Genomic DNA, 15,529 nt, shown 5'->3' with positions numbered 1-15,529 from the left:
TTTTTCAAAAATTATGCTATGAGATGGTATCTTGTCATTTTAACTTGCATTTTCCCCAATTATTACAGTGTAATGAGGCTGAGTGTCTTCAAGTCTTTTGCCCATTTTTCTGTTGAGCTATTGCAGTTCTTCATATGTTCTGGAGGTTAATCTTTTATCCATTCTATACACTGAAAATATTTTCATCTATAATTTCATTTGAAGGATTCTTCCAGTCATTTCCTTCAGTTTGCACTTTTGTCTTTTTAAAGACTTTATTCTCTACTCCACAGTCTAAAGAGCTTCTATATGTCTTCCAAATGTTTACAGTTTAAGAGATTATTTTTTTTATTTATTTATTTTTTAACTGTGGTGTGTCTTTGCTGCCGCACATGGGCTTTCTCTACTTGTGGCGAGCGGGGGGCTACTCTTTGTTGCAGGTTCCATAGTTGTAGCTCCTGGGTGCTGGAGCAGAGGCTCAGTAGTTGTGGTGCTCCGACTCTGTTGCTCTGAGGCATGTGCGAACTTCCTGCACCAGGGATTGAACCAGTGTCCCTTGTACTGCAACATGGGTTCTTAACCACTGGACCACCAGGGAAGTCCCCAAATGTTTATAGTTTTGCCTTTACTGTTCCTCTGTAATCCACCTAGAACTGAGTGAGGTTGAGTAAGGAAAGGGTCTAATTTCAATTTTTTTCATATACATAATAATTATCCATGTATAATTTACTGAAAAATCTCTTCTCCCTCCAACTCTCCAAAGACTGATTCTCAGTGCCAGCACTGTCATATATCAAAGTCCTATAAATATGTGGGTCTTTTTGTGGATTCTCTCTTCTGTTTTATTGATTTGTCTATCTCTGTGAAAAAATAAGCCATCTTAATTTACATTTCCCTCAGGAGTGTTTTCCTTTATTTTTGGCGCTTTGCTCTTGCACATACAATTTAGGAGTAATTTTTTGAATTAGGGGAAAAATTAAGACTGTGAGTGTCATTGCACTGAATCTATATATCAATTGGAAAAAAAAAAAAGAGAATCATACAATTCTGAATTCTCCTATTCATGAACACGGCATCTTTCATTGTATTTAGTTCTAAGGTTCTAATAGTTTTATAATTTCCTCTACAAAGGTCTTGCAAATACTTTATTAATGTTTGAGAAAATTATATTTCTGATATTCTTATTAATTTCATCTTTCTGAAATTTATATCTTTACATTTTTGTTGCTAAAGTTGAGAAATTCAATTGATTTTTGCATACTGAAATTTGGTAAACTCCATTATTTTCTGTAGACTATTGGCTCTTTAATTTGTATATCAATTATTTTCTAAAATGTGTTCATTAGCTATTCTCTTTTGATTTCTAAAGTTTTGGCATTTATATTCTGAATTTTAATTTTTTTTTTTTTAAGAATGATGTTTTTGAATTTTTGAAACTTTTGCGGCCTAACATGTCTTCAATTTTTATAAACTTTTCAATGTGTCCTGGAAATAAATGTGTATTCTCTGTGGGGACAGTTCTATACCATCTATACTTCTATACTATCTATCTATCTAAATAGTTCTATACTAGTTATTCCATTTATCAAGGACAATTCTGATTTAACATTCAACTTCATTCAGAATTAACTCTTAGTTAGATAATTCTCAAAAAACCCTAGGAGATAAATATTATCTCCACGTTGCCAAAGGAAGATTCAATGCTCAAAAGAGTTAAATAACTTGTCCAGATTGCCAAAGCCAATTTGAACTTTGATCTATTAGTTTACAACTCAAGGCCTCAGGCTAGAAACCTCTGCCATTTTTTATTCCACCTGCTGCTTCATCCTATAATATCTATGTGACACAGTGCCTTTTATTTTTTGGTTGTTAAGTTTAATTTGGCCACTGCATGTCCCCAGCAGTGAAAGCACTGAGTCTTAACCACTGGACAGCTAGGGAATTCCACATGGTGCTTTTTAATTTTACACCGTCAAACCCTCTCTGATCCATCACCTTTCCACTATTTTTAATTTCTCTGAAATCAGTAGTCAAGGAATACCCTGTGATAAAGCCACTGGTAAACAGTGCTGTTACAACATTAAGCCCTTTCATCTATATTACTTCATTTATCAGGATTATACAGAGCAGGCAAGTATTTATTACAGGTTATGAAACTAGTCATCAAAGAGTTCACGTACCACAGTACTTAAATTTCCAGTCAGTAAGTGACACACCTAATTCTTCTGGAAGCCAGGGTTGCTTTTATAGTTCTGTGTTTATCAAGATGCTGTTTTTACAGCAAAGTCTATTTGTAAATTACCTTCTATTATACAACAACATCAGACTAGAGGCAGATTCACTGTGGAGAACAGACAGTATTCTCAGGACCGTCATCTAGTTCCATTCCCCTATTTCAAAAGAACTAAAGCCCAAAGTGGTGCTGTGATTTGCTAAATGGAATATCTAGTATAAGAATTCGGATCCCCCAACTGGTACCATTAACTCAGCCTCTAAGAATATGGCCAATGTGAATGGAATTACATCAGCTTCTCTGGGGAAAAAAAGGTTATAGAACAAAGGTTGAGCGAACGGCCTCTTTATATCACACAGAGCTTCCAACCTTAACTGCCTCAGTGAATTCTCAAAGTACACAGCTGTTAACAGATTCCTCCTCATAGCTGGAATCGTGAACGCTATAGTGCTTCCATTACCGCGCTGGAATTGGAAATACTCAGAATGTAACGCGGGAGTCAGTGACAGCAGCTCCCGCCGGCAGAGTAGGTCACTGCGGAAAAAGAAATAGGGTGGAGGAAAGCGGAAAACCACCCAGGGCCAGAGGAAGAAAAGCACAAGGTACAGATTTGTTTCTGCTGGAGAAGGCTGGGGCCGATACCTGTATTGGGCAACCGTCAGCTTGGCCTCGGGCTCGGTCCCAAAGCCGGGCAAGTGCTGGTTTAGGTAGGCGTCCAGAGACCTACAGTCGAACTTGTGCTGGGGCAGCACTTCTATAGTGTTGGGCTCGCGGGAGGCAGCGGTTTCCATGATCTACGCTGCCGCTTCAGACCACAGAGTCACAGAACTCACTATACTCTTGGGATCCGGTATGTCTAGGAGAACGCTACTCCACGGACAGGGGCGAGGCCGCGACGCCCCGGTGGAGGCGGGCCCGCGGCTCCAGCCAATTACATATCGCCAGGCCGCTGGCTGGCAGCACAGGCCAGCTGTCTCCTGGACTTGGGCTGTACTCAGGAAACGCCAGAAGGGCCTTGTGTGTTCGAATTTAAAGTTTTCAGTCAGCCTCAGAGTTGGAGACCTCAATTCTAAAGAAAGCAAAGTCATGTTAGTCACAAGAGCATATTAGAACGCCGAGGCCTGGTCCGTCTCCAAATTCAAAGCACTGGCAGGCGGAAGACCTACCGGGTCCGGTGCAGAAAAGGGCCCGTCAAGACCTCGAGCCTAGGAATAAAAGATTCTGGGTTTTTTCCTGGCCGCCAGGTTGGAAAGGCAACATCGCAGGCCGCTGGTTCTGGACACTTATGACCCGGGCCCTGGGACTCCCTGGACTCTTAGGCCCTGGCGAAGAGGTGAAGTAGGGGGCTTTTTTTTTTTTTTTTGCCTGAGGCGGAGCGTTGACAGCAACGCACCGGAAGTGGCCCGCTGGGAGACCCGCAGGAGCGGCGGAGACGTGTCGGGCAGGGGCGCGCTGGGAGCGCTTCCCCAGGTTTGTGGGCTGGGAAAGCCGCAGCAAGGTGACTCGCCACATATCCCTCTCAGGGCCAGCAGGCCAGCAGCGTGGGGCGGCGACGACGGCGACGGCCGGGGCTGGGAGCGCTGGCGGCCGGGGTCCCAGCCATGGCCGAGTCAGTGGAACGGCTGCAGCAGCGGGTTGAAGAGCTGGAGCGGGAACTGGCCCAGGAGAGAAGTCGCCGCGCCCTGGGGAGCGGCGACGGAGGAGGCGGTCGGGCCCGCATTGAAAAGATGAGCTCCGAGGTGGTGGATTCCAACCCCTACAGGTGACCTGCGTGACGGGTCGGGGCCGGAAGAGGGGCGAGGTCACGGTCTCCAGATGGTCAGAAGTGAGGGGCTTCCCGCCGCTATCCAGCTGACAGCTCACACCTCCCTTTTCTTCTTCTAGGGTCTTATTTCTAAGCGAGCAAGGACAAGTCTTAGTCCTAGTCAAAAGTTGTTCTTTCTCTTTTTTAAAAAAACTCAACTAAACCAGCCATATGGTGCTGCTCCTGTGCTTGCTGAGGACACGGATCCGGTTTCCTGCCGCCCCTACCTCTTTTAGTCTTCCTCGCTCATCATGAAACTGATAGTAGAAACTTTCAGACTAAGACGCCAGATGTAAAACCTGCTAAGCTAAACTTGGGAGCTTCATAGAGTCTTCTTTGTTTCTTAAATTGGCGTGGTGGAAACAGCTAGATTAACTCTAAAACCTTTGGACTTCACTAGTCCTATCCGCACCTCTCCTTTCTTCATTTCCCAAGATTTTGTTAATTCAGCAGGTTGAATATAGGGTAGTGGTTGAAAGTAGGGTAGTGATGACGGTAGGGACCCTAGGCCCAGAATGGAGTCAAATCTTAGCAACTGAGTAACCTGGTGAGAGTTCTGTACCTTTACTTTCTTGCTTGTAGTATCTCTTTCTGTGGAGTTGTGAAGATTGAAAATACAAGTATATGTAAAGTTCTTAGAGCTTTCGATGCTAGGTATTAACTGAACTTTCACCACCCGCTAAACACTTAGCATGCGTTGTCACTTTTCCTCTTTACTGCAACCCTAGGAGATAGCTACTGTCATTTTATCCCCATTTTATAGGCGAGATAAATTAGGCTTAGAGAGGTGCTGTGACCTGCTTCAGGCCATAAGAGCTAACAGTAGCTAAAAAGGCTTGGACTGCCATTAGATTTGTTTTGTCTCCCCAGTAAAAATAAATAAGCCATTAAGTAGTGTTTCTAAAAACTGGACAGTTTTAGAGTAGGTGAAACAGGAAAGGTATTATTGGTGCTCTTTCCCTTCAAAGAGCAGAAATTTGGATTTTAAAGAAAGGTTTTATTTATGACATAAAGCCTCAGTAAAAGTCTTAAGATGCATATATATGTGTGTGTGTGTGTGTGTGTGTATATATATATATGTATGTATGTATGTATATATGACTTCCCTGGTGGCTCAGATGGTAAAGCATTGGCCTACATTGCAGGAGCCCTGGGTTCAATCTCTGGGTTGGGAAGATCTCCTGGAGAAGGAAATGGCACCCCACTCCAGTATTCATGCCTTGAAAATCCCATGGACAGAGGAGCCTGTAGGCTACAGTCCATGGGGTCGCAAAGAGTCAGACACGACTGAGCGACTTCACTTCATATATATTGCAACATAAAATGCAGACACAGTATTTAGGCACAAAGCTGTTAATTACAATATTATTTGTCATAGAAAACCTGACCAAAATTATAATTGTTCTATAATTACAGAAGAGTTTATTTTAATCTACATTAAAGTAAATCATGCTGGATTCTTGCTTTTCTCTCATTTATCTTACTACATTAAAAAAATTTGTTTTGTTTTCTTTCAGTTTTGAGATATAATTGACGATAGTGCATGTATTTTACTTGGCACATGTGAAAGGTTTACCATCTCATTAATCAGAATAAGTAGAAACTATTCCATTTGGCTTCTCTCCTGGCTCAGATGGTAAAGAATCTGCCTACAATGCAGGAGACCCAGCTTTGATCCCTGTGGTGGGGGGAAGATCCCCTGGAGAAGGGAATGGTTACCCACTCCAGTATTCTTGCTTGCAGAATTCCATGGACAGAAGAGCCTAGTGGGGTACAGTCCACGAGGTGACAGAGTCAGACATGACTGAGCGTTAGTCACTTTCATTCCATTTGGCATGCTTAAACATTTTTGTATTTTAAAAATGAAAATTTTGAAATGCTCCCTCTGAGAAAAGCAAAGGAATGTGAATCATATATTTAGAATCATCTTTCAGACATCATTTTAACGTGAGACAATTACTTGACATTGTAATAACCACAAATCTTTCAGTACTCAAATTTAAACATTTAGTATTTTCTATCTTATTTGTACCATTTTGTCTTTATTAAAACTGCTACTTTGGAGATGGCAGTTGACACCCAAAGCTCTGTACTAGTACATGGAAACTTGATAAGGTCAATCAGACCCAAGGGACTGTAGCTTGCCACGTTCCATGGGCTTTCCCAGGCAAGAATGCTTGAGTGGGTTACCATTTCCTTCTCCAGCAATGCATTCTTCTCAGGGTTATTTATAAAGATTAAAGACAGCATCAAGGTAAAGAGGCAGATTGATCACAGACATATATCACTGTCTACCCAATCTCACTGAAATGAAAGTAAAGGAATAATTTTTAAAAAGGAATAAATCACCACTGGGAAAAAAAAGAGTTTCTGTTAATAATTGGGGGATGGGTGAGTCTCTGTACTTAAATGATTATAATAAAACAGTTTTAGAAACTAGAAAGGGACAGATGACTGATAGATGATCCTGATTTAAAGGATCCGATAAATTCACTCTAAAGCCTGCAACCCGACTCATACAATAGAATTCTCTCAAAGCTCAAGAACAGGCATAAGTCTTTCAAGAAGGGCTTAAGGTAGGACTAAACAAGATGGCTGAAAATCTGTTGAAGAAGCAACCCAAGTTCATTGTTTCACTTTGAGTAGCGAGGCAAATGCCTCTTCTCTGTCAGGAGAGACTACTAGAGATTTACTCATTAGAGAGTAAAATAGAGTATTTCTATTAATAATTAAAGCAAGTCTTCATGCCTGAAGGGAGGGAATTAACTAAATGTTTACATACTGAATGCTAGGACTCCCAGCCTTGCTTCTCCATTTAACACCCCAAAACTGATCAGCTTAAAGACTTTTAAGTGTGGAAATTGAAAGATTCTTCTGTAGGGAATCTGAGAGTGCCAAGAAGAAAGACTGAAAGACACTGACATTGTGGATTTCTCAACTACTAAACAGCCCAGCCAGATCACGCTATGCTGCTGCTGCTGCTGCTGCTGCTAAGTCGCTTCAGTCGTGTCTGACTCTGTGCGACCCCATAGACAGCAGCCCACCAGGCTCTGCCATCCCTGGGGTTCTCCAGGCAAGAACACTGGAGTGGGTTGCCATTTCCTTCTCCAATGCATGAAAGTGAAAAGCGAAAGTGAAGTTGCTCAGTCGTGTCCGACTCTTCACGACCCCATGGGCTGCAGCCTACCAGGCTCCTCCAGGCAACAGTACTGGAGTGGGTTGCCATTGCCTTCTCCGAGATTACGCTGTAGTGAATCCCAAAGTCAAATAAACAGCGCCCACATCCTTGCCTTTATTAGTGTCTGACTTTTAAATATGAGCAGAAAGGATGAGAGAAGCTCCTAATGTGAAAGGAAGAAAACAAAATTAATAGACTATATAAGGGGACTGCAACCCCAACATTATCATTAATGTCTTCAGAAAGATATATGTATAAATGAAATAGGACAGAGTACTACAAAAAGAATCATTCTTGCAAATGGAGAATGATAACAAAAGTGAAAATCTCAATAAAAGAAAATAACATTATAAGAAATCCAGAGAACAGTGGAAAACTAAATGGAAAATAGAGGAAAGACATTACAAATAGAAGACTAGTCCAAGTGGTCCAACTTCCCAGTAATAGGAGCTCCAGAAAGTTCAGGAAAAACCAACCAACCAACCAAAGAAGTCACCACATTCTTCAAGGAAATTTTCCAGAACTTAAACGTTTCTGATTGGAACGAGTCCAATAAGTACTCAGCACAATTGATGAGAATAGTTTCACTCTAAGGCACATTTTGAAGTTTCAGAAACTAGAAATCATGTTAGAAATTTTGAAGGAAAATTGTTTCTAATGTAAAATTATATATCTAGTTAAACTATCAACTAAGAGTGTGTGTGTGTCTGTGTGTGTATAGGTATCAGATCAGATCAGATCAGTCACTCAGTCATGTCCGACTCCTTGCGACCCCATGAATCGCAGCACGCCAGGCTTCCCTGTCCATCACCAACTCCTGGAGTTCACTCAGACTCATGTCCATCGAGTCAGTGATGCCATCCAGCCATCTCATCCTCTGTCGTCCCCTTCTCCTCCTGCCCCCAATCCCTCCCAGCATCAGAGTCTTTTCCAATGAGTCAACTGTTCGCATAAGATGGCCAAAGTACTGGAGTTTCAGCTTTAGCATCATTCCTTCCAAAGAAATCCCAGGGCTGATCTCCTTCAGAATGGACTGGTTGGAACTCCTTGCAGTCCAAGGGACTCTCAAGAGTCTTCTCCAACACCACAGTTCAAAAGCATCAATTCTTCGGCGCTCAGCCTTCTTTACAGTCCAACTCTCACATCCATACATGACCACAGGAAAAACCATAGCCTTGACTAAACGAACCTTTGTTGGCAAAGTATAGCTTTCAACAATTATATACACTTCAGTTTGTCATTTTATAATATATTTCTAAGAATAGAATTTTGATAAAACGTTTTTAAGAAATTTGGTAAAGAACATTTCAGACATACACGCTCTCAAAATTTACCTTCCAAAATTTACCCTTTACAAAGCTTTGGGAATATGTTCTTCCAACCATAACAAGAGAATAAATTAAGTAATCTACAGTAAAGGTTCTCAAACTTTAGTGTGCATCACAATCACTTGGGGAGCTTATTGAAACACGATTGTTAGGCCTCCCATCCAAAGTTTGATTGGCTTGGTGACTGAAGAAGGTAACAGACTAGCAGTAACTAGATATCTAAAGTACCTCTTAGAGTCCTTGGAATAAAGGTGTTTACTAAAAGACTTACCATTGTGGGCAGAGGCAACAAGTGAATATAATTCCAGTCATGAGGTTATTCTGATATTAAATATTAAATCTGAATCAAACATTAAATATTTACATAAACTAATAAGCATGGGAAAATGCTGAAATTTCACTTTGACCCATTCTCATCTGGAAACTTAACATTTCAGTCAATAGGTCTCAATCTTCACTGCACGTTAGAATGAATGTATGAGGAACTTTAAAAAAAAATCTTATTGCACAGGCTCTGTCTTGGAGGATATTCGGGCATGCATGCTTTTTAAAATTGCTGAGGTGATTTAGTTTCATCTGGTAAAAATTAACTGAAAGATTTCTCCTCCCACCCCACTCCCCTCACTGTTTGTTCTCTTAAAGTTTATTTTCTGTGATGATGTATGTCACTATTAATTAAAAGACTGTAAACTTTAAAACATTTTTTTTACCCCTACTCCCCTCACTGTTTCTTCTCTTGCAGTTTATTTTCTGTGATGATGTATGTTTACCTACTGTCACTATTAATTAAAAGACTGTAAACTTTAAAACATTGTTTTTCCTTTTTTTTAAAGCCGCCTGATGGCTTTGAAACGAATGGGAATTGTGAGCGACTATGAGGTATGATAAACTCTTCCAAATTTTTGAAGATGGTTTCAGTAAATGAAAATAATTTTCAATGACATTTTCAGTGAAGAATTATTAACCAACACATATATAATTTTGCATTTTACAGAAAATCCGTACCTTTACTGTAGCAATAGTAGGTGTTGGTGGAGTTGGCAGTGTGACTGCTGAAATGCTGACACGATGTGGCATTGGTAAGGTAAAAGCATTTCTCATTTTCTGTCGTATTTGGAACCCATTCACTTGTGGAGTAAATAAGGTACAAATAAGGATTTTTTTCCTCCTTATTAATGGCATATTGATTTGTGGTGTATTCATTCAGATTGTTTTTTCTACCCCAGTTAAGACATAAACCCACCCAAGAGGAAACTAATATTGCTGCTGATTAAATAAGAACTATCTGATTGTGTTCAGGAACTTTTTTGTTCGGGATAATGTATAAACAATTTGGACTTAAGTGTTTTGATTAAAGAAGTTTAGGAAAGAAGGCTGTTAAATTGAAAAAGTGTGTTGTGAAACACTGAAACATCCCCCAAAATTTTTTTAAAAACTTATTTTTTACAAGACAAACTAGAAAGCATGTGCCTTTCTTACTCTTGAAATTGAACTGCTGAATGCTCCAGATTTTTTTTAATCCAGGCATTTTTCTTTTTTGCCCTAAGTTTTCTTGGTCATGCCCTGTGAGGCTCGTGAGATCTTAGTTCCCTTACCATGGATTGAACTCTGAGGCCATGGCAGTGAAAGCCCCAAGTCCTAACCACTGGAGCACCAGGAAGTTCCATACTTTTTTATAAAATTGATTTAGATTGTGATTGTGAGAAGGAAGGAGAAGTTGACTTTATACCAGAAATCAGTGTACCAATCTTATATTTATAAATCTAAAGTCCATGATGTCAGATAGATAGTGGGTGAATATAAAAGTTTTCCACAATTGTATATCATTTTGATAAACTTTGTGGGAAAATGCTTGCTTTATCAATGCTCTTTAATATATTGGTCCATTCCATGCCCCAGATTCTTAAAGTGGTTTCAAAATTGGCACTTATTTATCAATACAGAAAAGACACCACCAAAGTACTAAAAATGTTTATTAACATTTTAATATCTTTCAATAAGTTTATAAATGCCTGTCAACAATTGCTTATAGCTGACATTCCCTAGTTGATTGACCAAGGGTAGTAGAGATCATGAAGATTTGTGGGTCTTTGGTTTGAGTGTGCACTGGAGTCACTTGGAAGGCTTATTGAAACATAGATTACTGAACTCTAACCCAGTGGTTTTGATTCTGTAGGTTGCAGATGGACCTAAGAATTTCTAACAAGTTCCCAGGTGGCTCTGATGATATTCCAGGGACTGTGCTTTAAGAACTGCTTATTCAGTCTGGTCCCAGCATCACCTGGGAGCTTGTTAGAATCAAAGATTCCCAGGTCCCACTCAAGACATGCTGAATCAGAATCTGTATTTTAACACAAACTCCTGTGATATTGTTGTAGTTAGAATCACGTGGGATGTTCAAAAAAATTTCTTATGTCCAGACTGCACCCCATAATAGGTAATCAGAACCTCTGGGTATAAGACCCACACATCTGTATTTTAATTTTTATTTTATTTTTTTTACATCTGTATTTTTAAATACAGTGATTCCAAGTGCACTCAAGTTTGTAAGCTAAGAATCTGCATAGATAAGTTTCAGAACTCTTTCTTCAATGTATAAAACAGAAACAAGAAGCTATTTCATGTGGTTAAGTAGGGAAATGGAGGATTGGAGATCCAGAGCCCACTTCTTATCCCTGAAAATTTCCTGAGTTCCTGGGGTACCCTGGATAACCAGATCTAGATCAACTGCCTTATTTTACAAATGAGGATACAGACCTAAACAGTTAAAGTGACTTACCCAGAATCAGAGCTAATTACTGACAGTTACAACTCACACCTCCTGTCCTCAAATTTAGGATTTCCTACAATTTACTCATATAGCTATGAGGCTGAAACTCAAACTTAATACTTGGCCTGACCTAATAAATACTGTCTGAATGAGCTTAAATAAACCAAATTTTGGAGAGACTAAGTAGGGTTAGAAACTTATAGAGAATATAAGTGATGTCTTTTCTAGCAAGATATTAAGGGCTGGGTTAACTTTCTTTAGTTTCTGTATTGAGAAGAAGAACATCCCATTTTTGTTTTTATTGTTAGATTTGGAACACTGAGAATTGTATGACAAAGTCACAGAATTTTAGATAAAGAAGTGACTTTGGCAACTATAGCAAAGTATATCACTTTTACACTGCTTTGAATTATTCCATAGGTCTAGAGGCTCAATTTTTTTTTGGTTCTTTTTTCCTTCACTCTGGATAAATTGCATTGCTGTGCGCTCAAGTTCATTGATCCTCTTTTTCCCCTGCCATGTCTAGTCTACTCTGAGTCTCATCCAATAAAAGTTTAATTTTATATAGTCAAAAAAAAGAAAGGACTTTGGATATCTTTGAGTTCAACCTGCTCTTACTGATAGGAAATGGACCTTTTGGCCATTTTAAAATTGGGTGAACAGGTTTGACAAATGCTATCATGCCTAAATATATAGCAGGAAATATAAATTAACTGCTTAATCATTCTGTTTGGAATAATGTTTGAGCCATGTCGTGAGTATATTTAGTTCCATATTCATGAAAGGCATTGTATTATACCATGGTTTTAAGTTACAGCATTTTTTTATCTTATTTAAAATTTTCATTTATCTAATGGGTTGTTGGCTTTGAGCCAATAATTGGAATGAAATAGGATTTTGGCACAGTTTGTAAAAATTGTCATGAAATGGAATGAACATTAATTTTTGAGATAATCATTTAGAGGGGCAGTACAGCAGAGAATGCCTCAGTTTGAATCCCATATTCACTACATATTAGCTGAGTGGCTTTTGGGCAAGTGCCCTAGTTGTCTTATTTCTAAAATGAGGAGAGTACCTATATTCTTACTGCATGTGATCCTTAAATGAGTTAATATATGACATCTAGTTTTTCAAAGTTAGTTAATATTATTACTGTTAAAGAGTTAAACCCATCAGATTTTAACTAGCCGACTAGTTCGTTATTTTTTTTTCTTTTTTGGTACACTTTTCATCAGATTACCACTATTTTCATTTTAGTTGCTACTCTTTGACTATGACAAGGTGGAACTGGCCAATATGAATAGACTTTTCTTCCAACCTCATCAAGCAGGATTAAGTAAAGTTCAAGCAGCAGAACATACTTTGAGGTAAATGGAATAGCAGTTGAAGGCACTGAAATTGGTGAAATCTTCCTGTATGTATTTAGTCACTTAACTTATAAATGGAACTGAATTTTCCTGTATAAAAATGCAGGTTTCACTTATGCATAAAGATATGGGTTGGCAGCCTTTTTCTCTATAAGCTAGATAGTAAATATTTTAGGCTTTGAGAGCCATATGGTCTTTGTCAAAACTGCTCAACTATACAGTTGTAGTACCTATAGGCAATATAAAAGTAAATGAGCAAAACTGTGCTCCAATAAAACTTTATTTATGGAATCTAAAATTTAAATTTCTTATAATTTTCACATCATGAAATATTGTTGTTCTTTTGATTTTTTTCTTTTCTTGCAGCCATTTTAAAATACAAAAACTACTCTTAGTTTGCAGACCTTACAAAAAATGTAGCAAGGTGGTAGTCAGATTTGGCCCAAGGGACCTAGTTTGGCAGCTCTTACTCTGGGATGTTTCTTTATGTTCCTAAACGTTCTTGCACTGAATTGAATAAGAAGCAAAGAAGCTCTTGTGTTAGACTGAACTGTGTAGTTAACAGAGGTGATAAAAGCTTAATTCCCAGCACATCTGTGTGGATCACAATAAACTGTGGAAAATTCTGAAAGAGATGGGAATACCAGACCACCTGACCTGTCTCTTGAGAGACCTGTATGCAGGTCAGGAAGGAACAGTTAGAACTGGACATGGAACAACAGACTGGTTCCAAATAGGAAAAGGAGTACGTCAAAGGAGTAGGCTGTATATTGTCACTCTACTTATTTAACTTATGTGCAGAGTACATCGTGAGAAATCCTGGGCTGGAGGAAGCACAAGCTGAAATCAAGATTTCTGGGAGAAATACCAATAACCTCAGATATACAGATGACACTACCCTTATGGCAGAAAGTGAAGAAGAACTAAAGATCCTCTTGATGAAAGTGAAAGAAGAGAGTGAAAAAGTTGGCTTAAAGCTCAACATTCAGAAAACAAAGATCATGGCATTTGGTCCCATCACTTCATGGCAAATAGATGGGGAAACAGTGGCTGACTTTAATTTTTTGGGTTCCAAAATCACTGCAGATGGTGACTGCAGCCATGAAATTAAAAGACGCTTACTCCTTGGAAGGAAACTTATGACCAACCTAGACAGCATATTCAAAAGCAGAGACATTACTTTGCCAACAAAGGTCCATCTAGTCAAGGCTATGGTTTTTCCAGTGGTCATGTATGGATGTGAGAGTTGGACTGTAAAGAAAGCTGAGCACAGAAGAATTGATGCTTTTGAACTGTGGTGTTGGAGAAGACTCTTGAGAGTCCCTTGGACTGCAAGGAGATCAAACCAGTCCATTGTGAAGGAGATCAGTCCTGGGTGTTCATTGGAAGGACTGATGTTGAAGCTGAAACTCTAATACTTTGGCCACCTGATGTGAAGAGCTGACTCATTGGAAAAGACCCTGATGCTGGGAGGGATTGGGAGCAGGAGGAGAAGGGGACGACAGAGGATGAGATGGCTGGATGGCATCACCAACTCAATGGACATGGGTTTGGGTGGACTCAGGAATTGGTGATGGACAGAGAGGCCTGGCGTGCTGCGGTTCATGGGGTTGCAAAGAGTCGGACATGACTCAGTGACTGAACTGAGACTGTGGGAATATTTTTGTAATCCTTCTGACACTCTACATGTTTTGAACTTGGTCCCTGAGTGGGATGAAAGAGGTAGAAGAGGACTTTGGATTTTCTTTGAATTGCTTGAATTCCATTTCTCTTATATCTGTTAAATGATCTTTAGCTCTTTTTAGTGCTTTTTCTTGCTTTCTTTGACTGTTCTACTTGTAGTTTTTATAATCATTCTCTTTTTCCCTTTAGGAACATTAATCCTGATGTTCTTTTCGAAGTACACAACTACAATATAACCACAGTAGAAAACTTTGAACATTTCATGAATAGAATAAGGTAAAATTTTATTTATGAGTATTTTGCACAATGTCCATTTCACTTTCAGTATTAGAAAATCTATCAATTAACTCAATGAGAAGGTTGATATATTTATTTTTAAAAGTTAATATTTTGTGTAATTTTTATATAGTGGGAGCTTAGTAAATAGTATATATGGTCCATTAAACAATAGTAACAACAAAATAAAAATAAGCCTCAGAATGTCTGTTATTATAATGATATAGCAAGGGCTCCTCCATTATAAGTTCTGTGTTATAGGTTATATTTCTATCTGAATATGGTTTTCTGCAGACCTAAACTATTGAAATTGTATTCAATTAACTTTTATTACATTTACATTTGTAGTGAAACATGAATAAAATTCTGTAAAAGCTGACAGAGAAATGGTAATTTTTGTGAACACAGTTTATATTTCTGCTATCCCTGTACATCTTCAGTATAAGTAATACTGTAATATTATTGATATTATATTTATAACAGTGAATACTTAATATATGCTATACTAAGTCACTTCAGTCGTTTCCGACTCTGTGCGACCCCATAGACGGCAGCCCACCAGGCTCCCCCCTCCCTGGGATTCTCCAGGCAAGAACACTGGAGTGGGCTGCCATTTCCTTCTCCAATGCATGAAAGTGAAAAGTGAAAGTGAAGTCACTTAGTCGTGTCCGACTCTTAGCGACCCCATGGATTTCAGCCTAACAGGCTCCTCTGTCCATGGGATTTTCCAAGCAAGAGTACTGGAGTGGGGTGCCATTGCCTTCTCCGACTTAATATATACTGGGTCTTTAATATTAAATTCTGTGTTACAATTATACTCAAAAATTTACTGAAGGACTAAATGTGTTGATTGAACAAATAAGATTGTATTTTGTGTCCTGATTTTTTTCCAATAAAACTTGTTTTCTTTG

General features: G+C 39.0%; 2 protein-coding genes across 2 annotated transcripts in view; one reads left to right on the top strand and one right to left on the bottom strand.

The window, feature by feature from the left end:
- Positions 1-3,006, bottom strand: part of ACAD11 (acyl-CoA dehydrogenase family member 11) — a 119,025-nt gene extending 116,019 nt beyond the window's left edge. The window contains exon 1 of the mRNA XM_061421338.1: positions 2,855-3,006. Within this exon, the coding sequence (XP_061277322.1) occupies positions 2,855-3,003 (149 nt within the window). The 5' untranslated portion in view covers positions 3,004-3,006. The remainder of the gene's footprint in view (positions 1-2,854) is intronic.
- An 807-nt stretch (positions 3,007-3,813) lies between these two features.
- Positions 3,814-15,529, top strand: part of UBA5 (ubiquitin like modifier activating enzyme 5) — a 31,757-nt gene continuing 20,041 nt past the window's right edge. The window contains exons 1-5 of the mRNA XM_061421381.1: positions 3,814-3,974; positions 9,356-9,401; positions 9,517-9,606; positions 12,550-12,659; positions 14,532-14,618. Coding sequence (XP_061277365.1) covers positions 3,814-3,974; positions 9,356-9,401; positions 9,517-9,606; positions 12,550-12,659; positions 14,532-14,618 — 494 coding nt within the window. The remainder of the gene's footprint in view (positions 3,975-9,355; positions 9,402-9,516; positions 9,607-12,549; positions 12,660-14,531; positions 14,619-15,529) is intronic.

The sequence above is a fragment of the Bos javanicus genome, chromosome 1, assembly GCF_032452875.1.
Source record: "Bos javanicus breed banteng chromosome 1, ARS-OSU_banteng_1.0, whole genome shotgun sequence".
In the NCBI taxonomy this organism is placed as follows: Eukaryota; Metazoa; Chordata; class Mammalia; order Artiodactyla; family Bovidae; genus Bos; species Bos javanicus.
The sequence above is the reverse complement of the archived record's forward strand: the minus strand, read 5'-3'. Positions and strand labels throughout refer to the sequence as shown.